The 26,099-nt window shown below is 42.3% G+C and overlaps 1 protein-coding gene across 1 annotated transcript in view; it reads right to left on the reverse strand.

Moving 5' to 3' along the window:
- Window positions 1-26,099, reverse strand: part of syde2 (synapse defective 1, Rho GTPase, homolog 2 (C. elegans)) — a 183,483-nt gene that overhangs the window by 104,008 nt on the left and 53,376 nt on the right. Inside the window, exon 3 of the mRNA XM_048540040.2 lies at window positions 6,439-7,544. Coding sequence (XP_048395997.2) covers window positions 6,439-7,544 — 1,106 coding nt within the window. The remainder of the gene's footprint in view (window positions 1-6,438; window positions 7,545-26,099) is intronic.

Consider the following 26,099-nt stretch of genomic DNA (forward strand, 5'->3'; position numbering starts at 1 on the left):
CAGTTTCCCAGTAATCACTGTAGTCTGGGATAGTGAATTCCACAAGTTCACAATCCTTTGAGAGTAGTAATTTCTATCTGTTTTAAACCTGCTCCCTCTTTACCTATAACTATGATCTCTCGAGATAACAAGGTGTAGAGCTGGATGAACACAGCAGGCCAAGCAGCATCAGAAGAGCAGGAAAGCTGATGTTTTGGGCCTAGACCCTTCTTCAGAAAAGATCTTTGAAGAAAGGTCTAGGCCTAAAACGTCAGCTTTCCTGCTCGGCCTGCTGTGTTCATCCAGCTCTACAACTTGTTATCTCAGATTCTCCAGCATCTGCAGTTACTACTATCTCTGAAACTATGATCTCTCGTTCTAGAATGCCCCACAGGGAAACAGCCTAAGCTGACTTTGTCAATCCTCTTTAGCATCTTATTGACCTCTGTGAAATCGCTCATTCTTCTAAACTCCAAACAGTAAAGGCCAAACAGCCTAATGTGCGCTCATTCGACTCATCTCTGGAATGAATTTCATGAACCTCTCTGAATCACCCCTAATAAAGTCGTGACTATAGTCTCAGAAGACCTTCTCAGTTCTCTCAGACAGATAGCTGGTGCTGAATTTAACCTGAGGGTCACAATGCCTCAGGCAAGTGGCAAGGGCAAGAAGTCAGGACTATCATGGTAATCTCAGCTAGAAATGGGTGCTGAACCTGCACTTGGCATCACACTGCATCACAAACCAGCTGTACAGCCAACTGAGCAAACCAACCCAAATTAATGTGTTGAATAAAGACACAGCCAGAAAAAATTAAATTTAATGACTTCAGAAGAAAATAATAAGTAGCCAGGATATACCATAAAGAGGTTGATATCAATAACTGTCTGAAAGATTTTAGTAATCTCAATAAAGAAATCAAATCATTGGTAGGGTAAGCAAAAACAGAAGTTGCTGGGAAATCTCAGCAGGTCTGGCAGCATCTGTGAAGACAAATTGGAGTTAAAGTTTCAGATCTGGTGACCCTTCCTCAGAATCAGTCTGAGGAAGGGTCATCAGACCCAAAATACTAGCTTTGAACTCTTTTCACTGATGCTGCTAGCCCTGCTGAGCTCTTCCAGCAACTTCTGTTTCTAATTTACAGCTTCCGCAGTTTGTTCGATTTCTACTATGGTAAACAAAGCCATTTGAATGTTGTACAATATTTCTTGATTTGTTTTCTGCTATGTTAGAAAAAAAGTTGTGACCAAATTGCAAAGTCCTTTGTTTAGATTACACCTCAAATCCTGCACAAATCTCTATCAATACTGCAAAAAAAATTAAAGTACAAAGAACAAAGAAAATTACAGCACAGGAACAAACCCTTCGGCCCTCCAAGCCTGCACCGATCAAGATCCTCTGTCTAACCTGTCATCTATTTTTTAACGGTCTGTGTCCATTTGCTCCCTGCCCATCCATGTACCTGTCCAAATATATCTTAAAAGACGCTAACGTGTCTGTGCCTACCACATCCGCTGGCAACGCGTTCCAGGCACCCACCACCCTCTGTGTAAAGAACTTTCCACGCATAGCTCCCTTAAACTTTCCTCCTCTCACTTTGAACTCATGACCCCTAGTAATTGAGTCCCCCACTCTGGGAAAAAGCTTTTTGCTATCCACCCTGTCTATACCCCTCACGATTTTGTAGACCTCAATCAGGTCCCCCCTCAATCTCCGTCTTTCTAATGAAAATAATCCTAATCTATTCAACCTCTCTTCATAGCTAGCACCCTCCATACCAGGCAACATCCTGGTGAACCTCCTCTGCACCCTCTCCAAAGCATCCACATTCTTTTGGTAATGTGGCAACCAGAACTGTACACACAGTACTCCAAATGTGGCCGAACCAAAGTCCTATACAACTGCAACATGACCTGCCAACTCTTGTACTCAATACCCCGTCCAATGAAGGAAAGCATGCCATATGCCTTCTTGACCACCCTATTGACCTGTGTTGTCACCATCAGGGAACAATGGACCTGAACACCCAAGTCTCTCTGTTCATCAATTTTCCCTAGGACTTTTCCATTTACTGTATAGTTCGCCCTTGAAGTACTGAAGTAAAAGTATAAAGATATTGAATGATCTCCAACATAAATGGTAAAATAGCAAACATTGGCAAGCTTGATAGTTTTCATATTGGAAAGAATATATTTGAAAACTTTCCAGCCTCTAAGTTAATCTAATTATGATTTAAGACAAGAGAATATAAAATCAAATGAGTAGGTAATAAATTCAGGATTAAAAAGGCTCTATACTTCTGCCAATACTTCATGACCTGAATTTAACACAGCTTCTCCTTGCCTTGTACATCACAGATATATTACAAGCTTCTATTTAATGTTTGTATCACCTATGGTGAGCCACATACAGTATGATATACTGTTTAAATAACTCGCAAAAAAGGTAGCTTTACTGAGGGGTGTATGGTACTAATCAGAAAAGTGAAGGTCACTGCTGTCCTTCAAATAACATTTCATATCTTTACTCACAAATGAATGAAGCATTGTTTGTACTTTAGTTATTCTCATTATCACAGCAGTAACGCCCCCCAACCCCCACCCCACATTCTTTTTCATGAAAAAGGAGAGTCGTAGAGTTATACAGCATGGAAACAGACACTTTGGTCCAACTAATCCACACTGATCATGTTCCCAAACTAAACTAGTTCCACTTTACTGCAGCATTTGGCCCATATCTCTCCTAACCTTTCCTATTCACGTACTTACCCTGATGTCTTTTAAATGTTGTAACTGTACCTAAATCCAACACTTCTTCTAGCAGGATAACAAAGTGTGGAGCTGGATGAACACAGCAGGCCAAGCAGCATCTCAGGAGCACAAAATCTGACATTTCAGGCCTAGACCCCTCTGACGAAGGGTCTAGGCCCAAAACATCAGCTTTTGTGCTCCTGAGATGCTGCTTGGCCTGCTGTGTTCATCCAGCTCCACACTTTGTTATCTTGGATTCTCCAGCATCTGCAGTTCCCATTATCACTTCTTCTAGAGGTACATGCAAGATGCCCCTCATGTCCTTTTTACAACTTCGTCCTCTCATCCTAAAAATATGCCCCTAGTTTTGAATTTCCCCACTCTAGGGAAAAGATACTCACCTTATCTATGCCCCTTGTGATTTTATAAACCTCTGTAAGGTCATTCCTTAATCTCCTACACTCCAGTGAAAAAAGTCCCAGCCTATCAATACTGATACTGCTTCCTTCTCGATCAAGTCATAATTCAAGAAAAAGTTTAACCAATTTGTTCTGACATTTTATGAAACACATCTGTGGGATTTGAATCAAGACCTTTGGGCCCCAAGGTCGAGACACTACCACCACATTGAGATAGCCCCTGAATCTGCAACATTACTCTCCTGTATATTTGCTCATCAACTTGTTCTGACAGGCTGTGACAGATCTCTGCGACTGGCAGGACTTCAATCCAGGACTTTTGGTCCAGAGCTAGTGACATTACCACAGGTTCAGGGATGGGAATTGAATCCAGAGCTCTCACACAGAGGCATTCTATCCGGATGGGAGTTTGCTCGCTGAGCTGCAAGGTAAGTTTTCAGACATTTCGTCACCATTCTAGGTAACATCAGTGAGCCTCTGATGAAGCGCTGGTGTTACGTCCCGCTTTCTATTTGTCTGAAAACTAACCTTTCAGCTCAGCAAGCAAACTCACATCCAGAAACTCAACCTGAGCTACAAATCTTCTCAAAACTCGCTAGCATTCTATCCATTACACAAGACCAAGTTGTGGATAATGACGAAGGATGCTGTAGCTTGCGGGTTGCAGACAGACATGATAAGCTGCAGAGCTGGGCTGAGAGGTGGCAAATGGAGTTTAATGCAGACAAGTGAGAGGTGATGCACTTTGGTAGGAGTAACCAGAAGGCAAAGTACAGAGCTAATGGTAAGATTCGTGGTAGTGTAGATGAGCAGAGAGATCTCGGTGTCCATGTACACAGATCCTTGAAAGTTGCCGCCCAGGTTGACAGGGCTGTTAAGAAGGCATACAGTGTTTTAGCTTTTATTAAGAGAGGGATCGAGTTCCGGAACCAAGAGGTTATGCTGCAGCTGTACAAAACTCTGGTGCGGCCACACTTGGAGTATTGCGTACAGTTCTGGTCACTGCATTATAAGGAGGATGTGGAAGCTTTGGAAAGGGTGCAGAGGAGATTTACTAGGATGTTGCCTGGTATGGAGGGAAGGTCTTACGAGGAAAAGCGGAGGGACTTGGGGCTGTTTTCATTAGAGAGAAGAAGGTTGAGAGGTGACTTAATTGAGACATATAAAATAATCAGAGGGTTAGATAGGGTGGATAGGGAGAGCCTTTTTCCTGGGATGGTGACGGCGAGCATGAGGAGGCATAGCTTTAAATTGAGGCGTGAAAGATAAAGGACAGATGTCAGAGGTGGTTTCTTTACTCAGAGAATAGAAAGGGAATGGAACGCTTTGCCTGCAACAGTAGTAGATTCGCCAACTTTGGGTACATTTAAGTCATCATTGGACAAGCATATAGATGTACATGGAATAGTGTAGGTTAGATGGGCTTGAGATCGGTATGACAGGTCGGCACAACATCGAGGGCCGAAGGGCCTGTACTGTGCTGGAATGTTCTATGTTCTATGTTCTTTCCAGCCTATTTTAAAACTCTTACCCTCTTTTCTTCACACAGAGTGGTGGATGCTTGGAATGCACTGCCAGCAATGGTAGTGGAGTCAGATACTTTAAAGACTTTTAAGCGACTCTTGGACAGGCACATGGAGCTAGTAAAACGTAGGGTATGCAGGTAGATTGATCTTAGGAGGATAATAGGTTGGCACAACATCATGGGCCGAAGGGCCTGTACTGTGCTGTACTGTTTTATGTTCTATGTTCTACTCCAGGCAACATCCTGAAGACAAAGGGCTCCATTGACTGTTGCACTGGGTACAGATAGCATTGTTTAGGCCCTGCAGAGATGAACATTAAGGTTTCATTGTGGCCAGAATTTCACCCGTACACAACATCTTCATAACAGAAATAATGTGAGACATCCACTTTCAAATAGAAGAGGGCAGAATCACTTTCTACTGTCCTTCATACTTCTTTTTTCCTTTTTCATGAAAGAAATGTAGCATTGTGCACAAGACAGATCTCACCTTGCTTTACTGCACTAAGTGTTTTCAATGTTCCATATGCAAGTGATATAATTGTTTGTTTGGGGAAAAAAATAACTAGGGCATACATGGCCAGCGCCAATGCAGGGGCAAAGACTCCCTTTCTTGTGCTCAGACGAAAATTAGATATTCACTCTGTGGTATATGCTGATGTCCCTAATCCATAAATTTTGTAGTTTCTTTGAAGCATGTCAGAACTTAGACTCATGCAACATGGCGGGAGGCTATTCAGCTACTGTTTGTACTGACTTTGAAACAGCTAGCTAATTAATTGGATACCCATTCTGCAATTCAGTCTACAATATTACTACAAATAATTATCTAATCCCTTTTACAAGGTAATATTAAATCTGTTTCTGCAAACCTTACCACACTGAACAAAATTTAACGTTTCTGATGCTTTCTAAATCTTTGAGTTGCCAATCATTTTACTAGTAAAAGAGTTGCATGCTGCCAATTCAGTCAAAACTTCTTTATATAACTCTTAAATTTTCCCTTATTCTTCTCTGCTCCAAGAAGAACAAGCCAAGACCCTTCATTTTTTTTCCCCCCCATCGAATCCGGGCAGTGTTAGCAAGGCCAACAGCAGAGGCATAGTAGGCCATTTCAAAGGACAGTTAAGGTTGACCATATGGCTGTGGATTGGATTCACCTGTAGTCACCAGATTCCCTCCCTGAAATAATGAACCGGGTGGGCTTTCTCAACAATGATAGCTTCACCAATACCAAAGCTAGCTTTCAATCTAGATTTAATTAATTGAACTTAAATTGCACTAACTGCCACTGTGAGATATGAACCCATGTCCTCAGAGAATTAATCAGGGCCTTATTCTACCATCACCTTAAACTACATTTACATATCACTTTTCTCATCCTCAGGATGAAGGTTTTTTGAAGTGTACTGTCTGTTACAATGTACTGAAAGAGCAGATTTTCAAACAGCAAGCTCCTTCTTGCAGTAATTATTTTTGACAGTTTTGGTTAAAACCAGGACACTGGAAGAGCTTCAAGGTTCCTTTAAAAACTACTGTGGGATTTTTTTTTAAACTATCCTACATACTTGACATTTAACATTTAACCCAATATCTTCCAATAGTGAAGTATTTTCAATGCTGCACTGATACGTAAGCCTTGATAACATACTGATGCTTTGGGATGAATCATGATTTCTCAATTTCTGAGTTCACAGAATTGATCACGTGTCTTTACAAAAAGAAAACTTTGCAATCATATTTTGAAAAGAGACTATGGACTTACCTGACAGCCTCGCTTTTCTATTTCCATAATACATTTCTGCATCAACAATGGCACCTTCAAGCCCATATTTTCCTTCTCAACTATTTTCCGTGCCTCAACACCAAACATCACTGGCTCCCGCTCTCCATCTGGGCTGTCCAACGAGTTCTCCCACTGCTCCATCAGAGTCAATTTCACATAAATGAGCCCTCTGGGTTCAAGTTTGACAGCTAATTGATGCATCTTGGAGACCCTGAAGAGTGTGGGGAGCACAACAGTACCATGGCAGCAAACACGGTTCCGACGTGGCGTTGGCTCCCAGCTGAAAACTACAAGTTTGAGATGTTGTGCGTTCTCTAGTTCAATATTAAATGTGTGGTCCATATCCAAAAATGTGGTTCTGCACGTCAATAAGGCTGTCCTGGCTTTGTTGACTGAATCTACTTGAATGGCACAGAATACATCTCTAGAATCAATTCTTGGCGGCTTTAAATCCTCAGCACCATAAAAATGTACACTCATTAGTCCTGAAATATATTGAGAACACTTAGGCTGATCCACAAAGCTGTAATGCCTGAAAGCATCAATATCAATGTCTGTACTGTGTGTTTTTTGAGGGGTTGAAGCAATGCTCCCCTTCACAGGTCTGTTTTCGCAGGAGTGCTTACCCGATTTAGCTACAAGTTCTGGTGAATCGCCATCACTAAGGTAGCCACCCTTGCTAGCTGATTTGCAGTTTCCTGAACTTTTCTTTTTGTAGTTCTGAGATACTACGCTTGTATCCAGGTGGTAACGGCTGATGACATTCCTACTAGCAGCATTAGTTGCAATCCCAGGAGATAACGAGGAACCATGGTTGCCTTTGGGTGATGAATTATCATTACAGTTATGGCTTGAAGTCCCTTTAACACTCAATTTTCTGCTGAGTTCAGGAAGTTTTTTCATTTTCATCGAGAGCTTCCTCACAGTCCTTGGAGATTTTATCTTTTCGGGAAAGGGCCAATTAATTGCAGTTCCCTTTTTCAAAGGGTTAGGGCTGGAGGGCGGAGAAAGCTCAGTCGTTGTTGCTGCTGTCGCTACTACTGCAACTGCACAGACAGGACCATTGGGAGGATCAGTGGCAGCTACTAAAACCAAAATTAATGAAGATTATATTAAACTCAATTCAAACAGTACAATGAATCTTTGAAAAACAGAAATGATCAAAACTCTACAGGAACACATTAACATTGGTAAAGTTTTATTCAAACAAAATAAAGCCAGTTTCTCCCAATAGTTCAGCCTATGTATTTAACAAGCAGATGAGCCACATAGCCCAAGAGCCACCCCAGCCATAATTCTTGCTCAGCAGCTGTACAGTACTGCAACTGACTTCAATTGGTGGGGGCGGGGGGGTAGCGATAAGAGGTGTGTGAAAGGTATTGGTGGTGGCTCACACTTCGGACTATTTTGGTCTGAGGTTATGAATTTGGGATGATCGGACTAATGATTTTTGAAAAAATTATCCTAATATTTTTGACTCAATGGAATTATGATTAGTTTCCGAGAAAGTTAAGAAAATTCGGTGGATGTGTCAAGCTAAACAAAGCTTCTGACAAGTAAATTTGGTTAATAAAATTGAGTCGCATGGAATAGATAACAGCTTCAACAGAAATTTGCCTTAAGAACAAGAAAACAGCAAGTCATAGCAAATGGTTCAGTCTGAAGGACAGCAGACAATTGTGTTTGCTGAGGGTCTGTGTCAGGATCACATCTTTTATTGAGATATAAAATAGCTTGGATAATGGAACACAGTAAAATTTGCCAATATTGCCAAGCTTTGAGTTATGCAAACAATAAACTTGGTGCCGATCAAGTGCAACAGAAAATAAACTCACAGAATACTGATTAAGGGGCAGATGGAATTTAACACCAAGTAACTGTGAGGTGATGTGTTTTCGTAGAAGGGAATGACAGGGACAATATAGACATAATGACAGTTCTAAAGGGACAAAAATCTGGGCGTTCAGGTGCATTGCTCTTTGAAAATGGCAGGCTATGTTGAGAGCAGCTAGCAATGTTCATGGGATTTTCAGTTTCACAAATAGGAGCAATGAGCATAAATACAGGGAAGTTATAGTGTCATACACGCATGAAGCATGTAAACAAACTCTATGGTTCAACTCATGTGTGCCGTCCAGATGTCCCAATCTGATCTAGTCCCATTAGACAGCATGGCATGTGACCCATATCCCTCTAAACCCTTCCTATTTATATATCCATCCAAATGCCTTTTAAATGTTGCAATTCTAACTGGCTCTACCCATATCCTTTGGCAATTCGTTCTGCATGAAGAAATTATCCCTCAGGTTCTTTGTAAATCTTTCCTCTCTCACTTTAAACCTATGCCTCCTAATTTTGGACTCCCCCCAACCCAAGGAAAAAGATCTTGGCCATACACCCTATCCATGCCCCTTGTGATTTTACAAACCTCTATAAGATCACTGCTCAGCTTCCAGCGCTCCAGGGAAAATAGTCCCAGCCTATTCAGCCTCTCCCTGTTGTTCAAACCCAAATGGTGTTGCAGATAGACAGGTGGTGAAGGCGGCATTTGGCACACTTGCCTTCCTTGGTCAGAACACTGAGTATATGAGATGGGAGGTCATGTTGTGGCTGTGCAGGACATTGATAAGGCGACTTTTAGAATACTATGTACAATTCTGGTCAATGTTCCTATACCATGCATGCATATAATTAAGAAGAAGCCAAAGCAAATGTCAAAAGTCCTAAAGGATTTGTTACTTCATATTTATGTGGCGATTAATCTAATTGAAAGAAATGTCACACATACAATTCCTTGTCTTATGAGTAAACATTAAACAGGTTGGGACTTTCTCATTGGTATTTAGAAGAATGAGAGGCGATCTCGTTGAATTCTTAAGGGTCTTAACAAGGTAAATGCTGAGATGATGTTTCACCTCTTGGAAAAGTCTAGGACCAAAAGGCATAGTCTCAGGATAAAGGGGTGTTAATTTAAGACTGAGATGAGGCATTAAGCTGATTCTTTATAAAGCTCTTTGTATGTCAAAACTGGAGCACTGCATCCAGTTCTGGTCACCATACTTTTAGAAGGATAAGAGGATCCTTTAGAGGATGCAGAGGAGAAAGATTCTTGGTAGTAGCAATTTTATCTAGAGGTTGGATTGAAGCAGGTTGCTCTCATTTGAGCAAAGGAGACTGAGGGGACATTTTATTGAGATGTGCAAATTTTGGTTTGGTTAAGATAGACATTCATGTTACAGGCGATACAGCTGACATCAGATGAACCACCCATTTAAAAAAGATGGTAAGGTCTTGCAGTTTGCTGCACAAGGACTGTAGAAGCAGAAATAAAGGATTTCAAAAGGAAATGGGATGGTTATTGGAGGGAAATAAATTTCAAGACTATGAGAATAAGATGCTGGAATAGCACTTGGATCACTCTTCAGAGAGCCAGGGTGGACTTAACGGTCTAAACGGCTTCGTTCTGTGCCATTTTCACCAGCACTCTTCTTTCTCACCCAATGAAGTAGTTTGCTCAGATTAAGTAATGGTTCATGCATAAGTAATGATAATTTAAGTAAGGCCAAGGGTGCTCATATTACAGCATCCCAATAAGTTGTCGCTGTTTTCAGGAATTTTGGGAAGGAATGCCTTAAGTATGAAATTATGCTACTTATGTTCCTATTTATAAGATTCAGAACAATTCTCCTTTGGAAAAAGAACGTTCAACTTTTGAATTGTTTTCATTTTAAACTGAGTGACAAGTCTGAAGCTTATTGTACAGTTCAATTTATCAACTGTTCAATAAATACCTCATCAACGCAGCTACAGAATGGAGACACCACTTAAACTGGTAGATGCATTCGGCTCTACAAGAACCTACTATTGTGGAATTAATCTCATTAACATCAATATCTTTAAGATATTATAACTGTCCAAATGCACATTGATCAGCATATGGAAGCAACAATTCAATTTGTCAAATTAATCATAGCCAAGTTCTATAAATATTCAATAAATAATAAAATTCCCAATAGCTAGTTGAATATCGTATTTAATTTCTATCATCCAATTTAGTGCAAGTAGAATGTAAAAACTGATACTAGCTGACTGTATCATAGACATGTACATTGAATGCTTGTTCAAACATTATGTTCCAAACACCAAATAAGACAAAATACAGAGGCTGGATTTTTTTTAAAAAGAGACATAGAGCAGAGTTTTCTTCTCATCTGTATCTCTGCACTGGACCTACAGCATTTCCAAGCAGTGAAAGGCTTGTACTCCAGCTGTTTGGTGTGTAGTTCTGGCAAGAATCTGCTCCAAAAAAAAGACCTCTGATAAATTCAGACAATACAACCCTTTGTATTGTAAATTACAGAAATCCCATTGCAAAATTACATCACAGCATCCAGTAATCCATGACATTTTCAGACCATGCAGTATCAGTCTTTCTTCCAGTTACAAACAAAGCAAAAGCAAAGGGGAGAGGAAAAGTAAATACAATGATGGAAATTTCTATTAGAAAACCTAAAGCTAATGATTGTATAAACGAGTTTAACATTGAAAACTATCCCAAGAATTTTCATCTCGGTTTATCGTGGACAAATAGATTGCAAATAACCAACTATAAAGTCTTCATTTCAATAATAGACAATAAACATGGTTGCTTTGAATGTGGCAATTTTTCAGCAGCTTCAAATCCACCAAATGCATGAATAGGTGATAAAACCCTGCTGACAAGTACTCTCCCCAACAACGCTTCCCCCCCCCCACCCCCCCCCAACTACAATACTAACATTAGTTCCAAATGTAATGTGTAAAGCATAGAGAAACCACAGCTGTGATAAGTGTATTATGCAAGATGTCTGAAAAGCCCCAAAATAACCAGTAATAACTATCTTTCCTCTCTCCCATGTGCTATTTGCATACAGCATGAAAAGCTGCAACTGTGATTCCACCATCAACAGGGAATTAAACAAGCAAGATGAAGGTTAACAAATTCAACAAAGCAGTCCTTCAAAAATCCAACAATATAACTTATCAGCAGCAAAATAGACTGTCTGCGCTCCATAACAGCCTGGCAAATAAGTTTAAGATTCCCACCTGTCCACCATTTATGGAATCCGGTTCCAATTGAATGCAATAGGGTGCAAATTTGTTAAAGGAATCCCCCCAAAAAATAAATTAGATAGCTTCAATTCAGTTCTTATTTCTAGGTTCTCAATTTTGTTTAAATTCATTCACAGGATGTTATTATTGCTGGATGAGCAGCATTAATTACCGTGCTGCCCTTGAGAAGGTGGTAGTGAGTTACGTTCTTGAACCAAGGCAGTCCATTTTATGTAGGTAGACCCACAATGCTGTTGGGGATGGAGTTCCAAAAGTTTGACTCAGAGATACTGAAGGTATAATGATATATACCCAGTCAGCATGGTGAGTGGCTGGGAGGGGAAATTACATGTGGTAATATTCGCAACAAAAACAAAGTTGTTGGAAAAGGTCAGCAGGTCTGGCAGCATTTGTGGAGGAGAAAACAGAGTTAACATTTCAGATCCAGTGACCCTTCCTCAGAACTGATGGTGGCTGGGAAAACGTCATTTTTTATGCAGAAAATAGGGATGTGGGTGGGATAGGGAGTAAACGATAGGATACAGCCCAAAGAGAGAGAAAGGCAGTTGGACAGACAGAGGAGTTGCTAACGATCAGGCTGGGAGGGCAAATAGTTGTCAATGCGGACTATTAGTGACTAACATATGGGGGTGTGTAATGGCAGGCGATGTGATAACAAAGGCTGGTATGTGGGGTGGGGTGCTGGGACATAGGGTACTTTAAGCCCTAATATTATTGAACTCAATATTGAGTCCGGAGGGCTGAAGGGTACCCAAGTGAAAAATGAGGTGTTGTTCCTCCAGCTTGCGCTGGGCTTCACTGGAACACTGTAGCAAGCCGGAGACAGAGGTATTGGCCAGGGAGGAAAGTAGTGCATTGAAGTGGCAGGCAACAGGCAGTTCAGGGTCTTTTTTGGGAGCAAAACATAGATGTTCTGCGAAGCGATCGCCAAATCTACACTTCGTTTCCCCAATGTAGAGACCACCACATTGTGAGCAGCGAATGTAGTAGGCTAGGTTCTTGGAAGTCCAGGTGAAGTGTTGCTTCACCTGGAAGGTATGTGAGAACCCTTGGATACTGGGGAGGGAGGAGTCAGAGATAGGCCAGGTGAAAGTGAGGGCAGGGTGGAAATTGGAGGCGAAATTGATGAACTTCTCCAATTCTTGACGAGAGGGAAGCAGCACCGATGATATCATCGATGTATCGGAGAAAGAGTTGTGGGTGGGGGCCGGAATAGGACTGGAACAAGGAACGTTCCACGTACCCCATGAAGAGAAAGGCATAACTTGGGCCCGCGCAGACACCCATGGCAACCCCTCTTACCTGAAGAAAACAAGAGGAGTTGAAAGTGTCTCATTTTCTTCAGTTAAGAGGGGTTGCCATGGGTGCCCGCGCAGGCCCGAGTTATGCCTTTCTCTTCATGGGATGTGTGGAACTTTCCTTCTTCCAGTCCTATTCCAGACCCCACCCACAACTCTTTCTCCGATACATCGATGATATCATTGGTGCTTCTTCCCTCTCTCGTCAAGAATTGGAAAACTTCATCAATTTCGCCTCCAATTTCCACCCTGCCCTCACTTTCACCTGATCTATCTCTGACTCCTTCCTTCCCTTCCTCGACATTTGTTTCTCCATTTCTGGGGATAGACAGGCCACTAATATCCATTACAAACTCACCGACTCCCACAGCTACCTGGGCTATACATCCTCACACTCCACTTCCCGTAAAGACTCCATACCATTCTGTCAGTTCCTCCGTCTCCGTCACATATGTTCAGATGAGGCCAACTTCAACAAGGGAGCCTCCAAAACGTCCACATTCTTCCTCAACTGAGGATTCCCCAGGTCCGCTGTTGACAGGGCCCTCAATCAGGTCCGACCCATCTCCCGCACTTCTGCCCTCATTCAATCTCTTCCCTCCTGCAACAGCGATAGGGTCCCCCTTATCCTTACCTCCCATCCCACCAGCATCCACATCGTGAAGATTGTCAGACACCATTTTCACCACCTCCAGTAAGGTGCCACCACCAGACACAGATTCCCCTCCCCTCCCTCGTCTGCCTGCTGCAGGGACTGTTCCCTCCGGGACACCCTGGTCCATACCTCCCTCACCCCCAACACCTCCCCACAGCCCTAAGGCACCTTCCCCTGTAACCGGCGAAGGTGCAACACCTGCCCATTTACCTCCTCCATCCCCAACATCCAAGGGCCCAAACATACCTTCCAGTTGAAGCAACACTTCACCTGCACTGCCAAGAATCTAGCCTTCTGCATTTGCTGCTCACAATGCGGTCTCCTCTACATTGGGGAAACAAAGCGTAGGCTTGGCGACCATTTCGCAGATCTACAGTCTGCTCGCAAAAAAGACCCTGAACTACCTGTTGCCTGCCACTTCAATGCACCACCTTGCTCCCTGGCCAATATCTCTGTCTCTGGCTTGCTACAGTGTTCCAGTGAAGCCCAGCGCAAGCTGGAGGAACAACACCTCATTTTCCTCTTGGGGACCCTATAGCCCTCCGGACTCCATATTGAATTCAACAATATTAGGGCCTAAACTCGCCCATGTCCCAGCCCCCCGGCCCTACACACCAGGCCTTGTTATCACATCGCCTGCCATTACACACTCCCTGCTGTTAGTCACTAACAGTCCCCATTAACAACTATTCACCCTTCTAGCCTGATCGTTAGCAACTCCTCTGTCTGTCCAACTGTCTATCTTTGGGCTCTATCCTATCATTTACTCCCTGCCCACCCAACTCCCCATATTCTGTATTTCAGTTGACGTTTTCCCAGCCACCGTCAGTTCTGAGGAAGGGTCACCAGACCTGAAATGTTAACCTTGTTTTCTCCTCCACAGATGCTGCCAGACCTGCTGAGCTTTTCCAGCAACTTTGTTTTTGTTCCCGATTTACAGCATCGACAGTTTTTTGGTTCTTATTTGGTAATAATAGCATATATGTGCTGTCCTTGTCCTTCTAGATGGCAGTGGTCTTGATGTTGCAAGTTGCTATTTCACAGCGCATCCTGTAAATGGTACAAACTGCTGCTGCTGAGCATTGGTGGTAGACAGAGTGGATGCTTGTGGGTATGGTGTCAATCAAGTAGGCTGCAATGTCTTAGATGGCAAGAAGCTTTGACTGTTGCCAGAGTTGTACTCACCTAGGCAAGTGGAAAGTATTAATCACACTCCTGAGTTGTGCCTTGTACATAACGACTTATAGGCTTTGGGAGTTAGATGGTGAGTTACTTATTGGAAAATTCCTAAACTCTTACGTGCTCTGACATTCACTAAATTTGTATGACCAGTCCAGTTTAATTTCTGGTCCATACTAACCCTCCCCCAGGACATTGATCATGGGGGATTCAGTGATAGCAATGCCATTGAATGTCAAGGAGCAATGGCTAGACACTTAATTGAGATACAGACAGAGTCATGCAGAACAGAAACAGACCCTTCGGCCCAACTCATCCACGGAAACCAGTTTTCCTAAACTGAACTAGTCCCATTTGCCTGCATTTGGTAAACATCTCTCTAAACTTTTCTTATCCATGTACCTATCCAAATGTCTTTTAAATGTTGTAATTGTAGCCACCTCTATCATTTTCTCTGGCAGCTCGTCTCTTACATGCACCATTTTCTGCGTGAAAAAGCTGCCACTCGAATCCCTTTTAAATCTTTCCCCTCTCAACTTAAACCCACGCCCTCTAGTTTGGGAATCCCCTACCCTGGGAAAAGGCCTTGGCTATGCAACTGGACCACACCCCTCATAACTTTATGAATTTCTATGAAGTCACCCGTCATCTTCTGAATCTCCACAGAAAAACATCCAGCCTGTCCAGCCTCCTCTTATAACTCAAACCCTCCAGTTTTGGTAACATACACGCAAACTTTTTTGCACCCTCTCCAGTTTAACATCTTTCATCGTTGCCTGGCAGAAATCTGGCCTAAATTCTACTTGCCACTTGTCAGCCCAAGTCTGAGTATTGACCAGGTCTTGCTGCATTTGGGCATAGACTGCTTCATTATCTGAGAAGTCACAAATGCTGCTTAACACTAATAATCAGTAAACATCCCCACTTCTGAGCCTATGATGAAGGCAAGATCGTTATGAAGCAATTAAAATGTTTGGATCAGGACATGACCCTTAGAAACCCCTGAAATGTCCTGGAGCTAAGATGAGTGACCTCCAAACACCACAGTTTCCTTTGTGCCAGGCAGGACTCCATCCAACAGAGAGTTCCCCACCCCCGTATTTCCACTGACTCTAATTTTGAGAGAGCTCACTGCTGTCAGTCTGTCAAGGGAAATCAACCATTACTTTTGGAATTCAGCTCTTTTGCCCATGCTTGGATCAAGGTTGCAAAGAAGCTAATTAGCCCTGGTGGAACCCATACTGGGCATCACAAAGCAGGTTACTGATGCGTGATAACACTGTTAAAGACATCTTTCCATCATTACTGATGATCAAGACTAGACACTTAAGGTGGTAATTGGCAGGTCATAATTGTCCTGCTTTGTCTATAGGACATGCATGATTGGGTAGATATCAAGTGTTGCAACTGGAGTGGAGCAGCTTGGCTAGAGCTGTAGCAAGCACAAGTATTCAGTACTATTATCAGAATGCTGTCAGAGCTCATAGTCTTTGCAGCTTTCATTGGTTCCAACTGCTGTTTTTTGATATCATGCGGAGCATATCAAGTTGACTAAAGACTGACATCTACATGCTGGTGACTTCTGGAGAAGGCAATGACGTATCATCAACTCAACACTTCTGGCTGAAGATTAGCGCAAATACCTCGGCCATCTTTTGGATTGATGTGTAGTGCTCCGCATTATTGAGTAAGGGAATGTTGCGGAGCTTTCTCCATCAACATTCACAACTTGATATGGCAGGACGGCATAGCTTAGTTCTGATCCATTGGATATGGAATCACTTAGTTCTATCACCTTCTACCTATGCTGTCTGGCATGCAATTAGCCCTGTGATGTAGCTTCACCAAGCTGACACCTCATTTTCAGGATAACTCTGGGTGAAGGTGGATGAACACAGCTGGCCAGGCAGCAGAGGAGCAGGAAAGTGTGACGTTTTGGGTCGAGACCCTTCTTCATTTCTGAAGAAGGGTCTCGACTCGAAACGTCAAACTTTCCTGCTCCTCTGATGCTGCTTAGCCTGCAGTGTTCATCCAGCTTCACACCGTGTTATCTCGGAATCTTCAGCATCGGCAGATCCTACTATCTCTGTAACAACCTCATAGAACATAGAACAATACAGCACAGAACAGGTCGTTCGGCCCTCGATGTTGCTGCACTAGCGTTTTGTACAGTTGCAGCATGACATCACAGCTCCGGAACTCAATCCCTCTACCAATAAAGCCTAACACACCATAAGCCTTCTTAACAGTACTATCAACCTGGGTGGCAACTTTCAGGAATCTATGTACACGGACACCAAAATCCCTCTGCACATCCACACTACCATGAATCTTTCCACTTATCCAGTATTCTGCCTTCCTATAATTCTTCCCAAAGTGAATCACCTCACATTTATCCGTATTAAACTCCATTTGCCACCTTTCAGCCCAATTCTGCAGTTTATCCAAGTCTCCCTGCAACCTGCAACATTCTTCCACACTGTCCACCACTCCACCGACTTTAGTGTCATCTGCAAACTTACTAATCCACCTATGCCTGCGTCCAAGTCATTTATAAAAATGACAAACAGTAGTGGTCCCAAAACAGATCCTTAAGGCACACCACTAGTAACTGGACTCCAGGCTGAATATTTTCCATCAACCACCACTCGTTGTCTCCTTTCAGAAAGCCAGTTTCTAATAGAAACTGCTAAATTTCCCTCAATCCCTCTGTATTTTCTCGAAGAGCCTACCCACGTGGAATATTATGAAAGGCTTTACTGAAGTCCATGTACACTGCATCAATTGCCCTTCCCTCATCCACATACTTGGTCACCTTCTCAAAAAACTCAATGAGGTTTGTGAGACACGACCTGCCCTTGACGAATCCATGCGGACTATCTCCAATCAAATTGTTGCTTGCTAGATGATTATAAATCCTATCTCTTATAATCCTTTCTAAAACTTTTCCTTCAACAGACGTAAGCCTCACAGGTCTATAATTACTTGACCAACAATGCCACACCTCTCTCCCCCCCCACCCACCTTTTACCATCTTCTCTGTTCTTAGTGAAACATCTAAATCCCGGAACCTGCAACAACCATTCCTGACCCTCCTCTATCCATGTCTCCGAAATGGCCACAACATCAAAGTCCCAGGTACCTATCCAAGCTGTAAGCTCACCTCCTTATTCCGGATACTCCTGGCGTTAAAGTAGACACACTTCAACCCAGCTTGCTGTCTGCCAGCACGCTCCTGTGACAGCGAGGTCCTGTCCATGTCCTCCCTATGCTCATCCTCCTCTGTACTAGGACTGCACCTCAGTTTCCCATCCCCCTTCTGAGCAAGTTTAAATGCACCCGAATAGCATTAGCAAATCATTTTTAGGTATGCCTGATGCTGTTCCTGGCATGCCCTCCAGCACTCTCCATTCAAACAGAGTTGATCCCCTGGCTTGACGGCTATAGTAGCGTGGGAGATATGCTGGCCCATGTAGTCACAGACTCTTCCGAAGTAAGGTAACTAAAAATGTTAGCTGTTTATCTTTTCATTAATGCTGCTGAATCTGCTGAGTTTCTCCAGCAATCTGTTTTCATTTGTTTCAGATCTCCATCATCTGCAGCTGTATTTAACTTCAGGTTTCAGATTGCATTGGAGTACAATGCTACTGCTGCTGACGGCCCACAGAGGCTCATGAATGTCCGGACTTCAGTTGCTAGATCTGTCAGAAGTCTGTCTCATTTAGTATGGTGACAGCACCACACAGCATGATGGAGGATATTCTCAATGTGATGAGAGGAATTTGCTTCCCCGGGACTATGCAGTGGTCATTTTACCGATCTGGTATGGACAGATGCATCTGTCACAGGCATATTGGTGAGGAAGAGGTCAAGTATGTTTTTCCCTCTTGTTAGCTCCCTCATGATCTGCAGTAGATTTTGTCCAGCAGCTATGTCCTTTAGGACCCAAGCTCAGTGGTAGTGCTGCTGAGCCACTTTTTCTTTTAAAGTGCAGATTGATGTTCCCCACCCAGAGTACATTCTCACACTTGCCACCCTCAGTGCTCCTTCCTTTATGAAAGACACAAGGATAATTTCAGAAAAACAAAATTTTAGTTTTTCTTATTTGACGATTTTTAAAAAATTTCTACAGCTCTTTTCGAGATTCTCCAAATTCAGCTTGTTTAGGACTTCTTTTTTTAAAACTATTCCTATGAGAGAATGCTTGTTTTTAATTGTTATTCTAAGAATGGATGAACTCTTTACTCGTGAGGACACAACTCAACCTTCCTCAACATCTAACTTGCTTCTAACAATCCTCCAATATGGTCCAGCAAGCTAGTCAGATATAGTCAAGAAAATAGTTCACCAACACGTTAAAAGCCATTCAAAGTTGAGCAATAAGGCTAATTTTACCAGAGATACATCCCGCAAATAAAAAATAATCAGCGCTACAATTCTTTAAGAGAAACATATCCAGTGACTTTTATCGCTAAATCCAAAATCTGCTCACATGTTAAAATATCCTGGATTAACTGCTAGAATATTTGTTTACGCCACTAATTCTAGATCATACCTGGTCTACTACCTTACAAAAATAAAAGGTAAAGTTAACAAATTGGTTTCCATAAAGCTTTCTTTGTAACTTAATATGAAAGTACACATTCCCCCAGCTTCCCCCGCTAACACATAGACCTTGAGGTCAGAATGCGTTTTGATTACACCTTAAGCTTCTGACAAAAATATGCTAAACAAAATTCACAATAAGTGAAACCAGAAATTAACATTTCCAATCACATAACTAGAAACCACAAATGCAGTCCGAAAAGTTGGAGATGTGTGCCTCAAACAGTTCTATCAACAAGACCATAAGGTATGGGGGAAGAATTAGGCCATCAAGCCCATTGTGTTTGCTCTGCCATTCGATCATGGCTGATATGTTTCTCAACCTAATTCTCTTGTCTTCTCCCTGCAGCCCTTGATCTCATTACTAATCAAGAACTTAAGAATCTTAAATACAGTCAACGATTTGGCCACCACAGTCTTCTGCAGCAAGGTGTCCACAGATTCACCACCCTCTGGCTGAAGAAATTCCTCCTCATCTTAGTTCTAAAGGATTGTCCCTTTATTTTGAGGCTGTGCCCTCAGGTCCCAGTCTCTCCTACCATGGAAACACCTTCTCCACATCCAGTCTATCTAGGCCTTTCAATATTTTCTAAGTTTCAATTAGATTTCACCCCTCATCCATCAAGTATAGACCAAGAGTCCTCACGTGCTTCTCAAAGGACAAACCCTTCATCCAGGGATCTCCTCTGGAACCCCTCCAACACCAGCATATTATTTCTTAGATACAGGGCCCAAAAGACACCTGCAATATTCCAAATAAAGTCTGACCAGAGCCAATGTAGAGCCTCAGCAGTGCATCTCCACTCTTGTATTCTAGCTTTCTTGAAATGAATGTTGGCATTGCATTTACCTTCCTAACGGCCAACTGGATCTGCATGTTAACCTTGAGAGAATTCTGAACCAGGACTCCAAAGTCCCCTTGTGCTTCAGATTTTCAAAGTTTGTCTCCATTTAGAAAATAGTCTATGCCTTTTCTTCCTACCAAAGTATATGACATCTCCCTTTCCCCTATTGCATTCTATTTGCTATTTCTTTTCCCACTCTCCTAGTTTGTTCAAGTGCTTATACAGCTTAAATAATAAAAACTGAAAGAACTGTCGATACTGTAAATCAGAAACAAAAACAAAAATTACTGGAAAAGCTCAGCAGATCTGGCAGAATGTGGAGTGAAATCCCTTGTCCAGCCTCCAAAATTTTCACCTTCTTCCTCAACCAAGGATTCCCCAGCAGCATTGCTGACAGGCCCTTGGACAGGTCTTGCCCATCTCCTGCACTTTGGCCCTCCCGCAATAGCAATTGGGTTCCCCTTGTCCTTACCTACCATCCATCCAGCATCCACTTCCAGACAATCATTAGCCGCAATCTCAGTCCCCTCCAGTGAGATGCCACCACCAGACACATACTCCCCTCTCCTCCCTTATCAGCCTTCCTTTATTCATTATTCAAGGGCAGGATGAGGGCATCACCAACCAGGCAGCATTTATTGCCCATCTCTAATTGCTGTGGGTCTAGAGTCACATGTAGGCTAGACTAGGTAAGGTTAGCAGTTTCCTTCCCTAAAGGTCTTTAGTGAGCCAGATGGGTTTTTCCAACAATCGACAATGGATTCATGGTCATCCTTAGATTCTTACTTCCAGATATTTTTATTGAATTCGAATTCCACCATCTGACATGGCGAGATTCAAACTTGGGTCCCTAGAATATTATCTGGGTCACTGGATTAATAATCCAGTGATAATACCACTAGGCCATTGCCTCCCCCCACTTCTGCAGGGACCTTTCCTCCAGAACATCCCAGTCCACTGTCCCTTCATTCACAACACCTTCCAAAGACCCACAGCACTTTTCCCTACAACCGCAGAAGGTGTAACACCTGTCTGATCACTTCCTCTCTCCTTAGTATCCAAAGGCCGAAGCACACGTTCCAGGTGAAGCAGCACTTCACACAGTCTAGTCAACTGCATTCGCTGCTCACAATGTGGCCTCCTCTACATTGGAGAAACAAAGTGTAGACCGGCGACTGCTTTGCAGAACACCTATGTTCTGCTCACAAAAAAGACCTTGAGCTTCTAGCTTCCTGTCGCTTCAACACACTATCCTGTTCCCTAACAAACATCTCTGTCTTCTGTTCTGAGAAAGGGTCACCAGACCTGAAATGTTAACTCTGAATTTTCTTCACAGATGCTGCCAACCCTGCTGAGCTTTTCCAGTATTTTCTGTTTTTGTTCCTTCTACAGCCTCCCCATTTCTACTACTCCCTCCACCTATCCTTCTAGTCATCTGCAAACTTAGCAACAACACCCTCGTTCCTTCTTCCAAATCATTAAATGAATAATATGACGGTTATGGACCCAGCACTCAACCCTGCAGAATACCACAAGTCACCTGTTACCATATTGGAAAAAACCCTTTCTTCCCATTCTCTGCCTACTGCCTGTCATCCTGTGCACCAGGTTAAATCAATGGTTCCAGGTGCAGATATTCAAGACCATAAGTTCTCCACTTCATCTCATGGATTCCAAGGATTCAGCATTCTGTGATTCAATGTGAATGTTGTCAAAAATCTGCTGAGTTGTTAAAGTTAATTTTCAACCATAGATAAAACCACTGGAAGTAGAATTCAGGTTCAGATGGTCTTTCAGTTCTTCAAATAAACCCACAACCACAACAGCCAATTTACTTCTGCATTTCATTCGCTTTGGAAATTTGCCAAAATACATTACTTCTTCAAAAGCCAGACCACTTCAACCTCACTCACTCTCTCATATTGAGCCAGCATGTCCGTCAATTTCAGTAGTTAAGTCCTGATGGAATTACTAAACACAATCACCACACACTTACATTTCAAAGCCATCAAATGTAGCATTAGCAACAGTTCGTGACTCTGGGCTATCATGTTCACTGAAGATGTGAAAGAAAGTAATGGCTGAGAAAGGGAGAAGCAAGAGATTAAACATTTATAGACATTTAGCCTGAATTTTGGAAAATTGACAATTTGCTAGGATTTCAGTTCTACACATCTTACAGATTTTGATGAACCACTCACAATGAATAGTTAATATGGAAATAATATTACACAATTACACAAATTTAGCTTACAAGTTTAAAGTATGCAGATTTCAGAGTTTATGAATTTACAGTAGGTAATGTATTACTTTTTAACCACACTGCTAGCCCCAGAAAAAGAGTTTTACAAAACCGGTTTCTTGGTTACATCAGTTATACTTTCCAATCAAAGACTTAATTAAATATGCTGTCAATCCAAAATGTCTAACAATTCAAGGACATCAAAAGCTACATGAAAGTAGTTGTGCGTAGTGTGTAAATAGCAACAAAAATTAATAAGGTCAACATAAAAATTACGTGATGCAGATATAACATGACTGGGAACAAAAACATCAGTCTTATTCATCTAAAATTAAGGCATCACGCATTTTAAAAGACACCAATAGCTTCAGAAAAAGTAGAATAAATAGATACAAAAACAAAACGTATTTCAAGATATGTTGACTGACAATGTTGATACATCAGCAAATTGGACAAGAAATGTTACCAGCACATTGGACAAGAAATGTTAAACATAGGTTGAATTCATCATACACCGAAGATTAATTGTCCACCAGGACAACTGATGACTTGCCACAGAATGGAGAGAGATTTGGAAACTCAAGCAACAGCCTTCTTTCACAGTAGGCACAAGAAATTTGAAACATGCTTTGATATTTCAGACAAAAAGTTCCTTTACTGTCTAGATTTAGAAAAATAACAGCATTGCGTGGTGTAAAAAAATGGAGACCTACGGAAATAGGTTGTAACTTATAAAAAGTTACAATATTCATAACATGGCCCTGTCATGCAATTCACTTAAGTACTTACAAAATGCAACCGAAAAATTAGAATGGCAGGACTGGGAAACGTCAGATGAGATGCATCCCAGGCTGTGATGGGAGGCAAAAGAGGTTTCAGGTGCTCTGATAATAGTCTGCTCCCAGCAGCGAGGCGAGAGGACTGGAGGACAGCTAATGTGGTACGATTATTATCATGTGGTACTAAGAGTCAATGGGATCCAGACAATTTGGTAATTGTCTGGATCTAAGATCAGCTTATCGCAGGAAGCAGACGGTGAAGGTCAAGGGGTGCTTCTGTTACTGGCATACCACAGGGCCTTGGTACTGGGTCCCTTTGCTGGTTATTGCATGCATTAACGATCTAGGCAGGAATGTAGGAGGTATGATCGCTTCACAGATAACACAAATATTAGTGGTATGAAGAAGTGAGGATGAAAATCTTCAACTACAGGATGATACAGATTGGAGGGCCAGAAGGGATGAACAGTGGCAAATTAAATTTAACCCTAAAAAAGTGTCAGGTGATGCATTTTGAGAGGGCAAACAAAGCCAAGGACGACATGTTAAATAGTCCAATTCTAGGATTACAAAGGATCAAAGAGGACTCTCTGTGGATAACAATAGATTCTTGAAAACAGGACAGGGGAAAGAGTGGTTAAACAGCATATGGGATAGTGCTTTGAATAGTAAAGGGAAGTACGTTAAACAGCAAGGAGGTTATGATGGATAAAATAATGAACTGCAGATGCTGGAACAAATACAGAAATTTATGGCAAAACTCAGCAAGTCTGGCAGCATCTACGGGGAGAAGTAGAATTAACATTTCGAACCCCGTGACTTTTCATTAGAACTAGTTGAGATCAGTTGAGTTTCACCAGCAATTTCTATTTTTGTTTAAGATTAAGATGGAACTGACAGTACTTAACTGTGGCCTAATTCATGTGTACAGTTCTGGTCACTACACTATAATAAGGCTGTGGTTGCACTATAGAAGGTGCAGAAGAGGTTCATCAGGATGTTACCTGGACTGGAGCGACAGATCTACTAAGAGACACTAAGGACGATAGGGTTGGACTGGTTGGAGCAAAGTAGGCCGGGGGAGTGTGGGAGGTTGAGAATCTGATTGATGGGTGCACAAAGTTTTGAGGGGCATAGATAAGGTATGAGGGAGAAATATTTTCCGTTGAATAGAGGAACCAATAATTGGGGGCACAGCTTTAAGGTAGGAAATTGGTGGTTTAGAAGGGATTTGAAGAAAAACATTGATTCAGATGTTGTGAATATCTGATAATCACAGCCTAAAAGGGAGAGAGAGGTGAAAACCCTCAAGACATTTGAGAATTTAGATGAGCACTTAAAACACAACAGCATACAAGTGCTAGAAAATGGGATTACCACAGATGGATGTTTGATGATTGGTGTGGATGCAATGTGCCAAAGGCTCACCTTCAATGCTGTATTCCATCTGGCACTTTTTTGCTCACTTGCCTACTATGTCCAAGTCCTCCCTACTTCCTCAACACTAATCGTCCCTTCACATGTGTTTGGTCATTTGCAAACTTAGCAGTAATACACTCAGTCAGCAGAATTCCACCAACAGTAGTGAAAATTTATACTCCAGAACTTGCCGCTCCTCTAGCCAAAACTATTCTAGTACAATTACAACACAGGTATCTACCCACTGTGGAAAATTGCCCTGGCATCCACAAAAAAACAGAACAGATCCAACCCAGCAAATTTCCAACAAAAATAGAAGTTGCTAGAAAAGCTCAGCAGGTCTGGCAGCATTTATGAAGGTAAATGAAAGTTAACATTTTGGGTTCAGTAATCCTTCCCCAGAACAGCCAATTGCCACCCTATCAGTCCACACTCAATCAGTAAAATGATGAAAAGGTGTCATCAGTAGTGCTATAAGGCAGCACCTGCTCAGCAATAACTCACGAACGGATGCCCAGCTTGGGTTCTGCCAACACCACTGTGCTCTTTACCTCATTACAACCTTCATTCCAACATGGACAGGATGGATGAATTCTAGAGGTGATGGGAGGGTGGCAGCAAAGGAGCCCTAGCAGAACAGAATCAACAGACAATGTAACACCCCTGTTTAAGAAAGGACAGAGGCAGAGGACAGGAAACTGTAGGCTGGTTAACCCGACCCCAGTCATTGGCAAGATTTTTGAGACCATTATTAAGGATGAGATTGCACAGTACTTGAAAATGCATGGTAAAATAGTGAAGTCAGTGTGATTTCGTCAAAGGGGAGTCAGGCTTGGCAAACTGGTTAGAATTCTTTGAGGAGGTAGCAAGCAAGTTCAAAAAAGGATAGCCAGCGATCTGTTTAAATTTCCAGAAGGCCTTTGATAAGGTGCTACACAGGAGCCTGCAAAATAAGATAAGAGCTTGTGGTGATAGGAGCCAGGTGCTGGTATGGATAGAGACAAAAAAATAGGAACTGCAGGAGGACTGCAGCAGTTCAAGAAGGCAGCTCACCACCATCTTCTCAGGGACAGCTAGAGATGAGCAGGAAACACTGGTCAGCCAGTGATGCCCACATCCCACAAGTGAATAAAACAAAACTCAGCAGGTCTGGCAGCATCTGTGGAGAGAAATCAGAGTTAATGTTTTGGATCAAATGACTCTTCCTCGGAACAGACAGAGGATTGGCTGACTGGCAGAAAGCAGAGTGTGGGGATAAAGGGGTCTATTTTAGGATAGCAGCTGGAAAATAGTGGATTTAACCAGGAATCCCTGTTGGGGCCTCACCTATTTATGTTATACACTAACAAGCTGGATGAAAGAATTGAAGGCCTGGTTGTTCAGTTTGAAGATGACGCAAAGATAAGTGGAGGGACAGGTAGCCTTGAGGAATAAAAGCAAAAGTTGCTGGAAAAGTTCAGCAAGTCTCACAGCATCTGTGGAGGAGAAAACAGAGTTAATGTTTCG

The sequence above is a fragment of the Stegostoma tigrinum genome, chromosome 8 (assembly GCF_030684315.1).
Source record: "Stegostoma tigrinum isolate sSteTig4 chromosome 8, sSteTig4.hap1, whole genome shotgun sequence".
Lineage (NCBI taxonomy): Eukaryota > Metazoa > Chordata > Chondrichthyes > Orectolobiformes > Stegostomatidae > Stegostoma > Stegostoma tigrinum.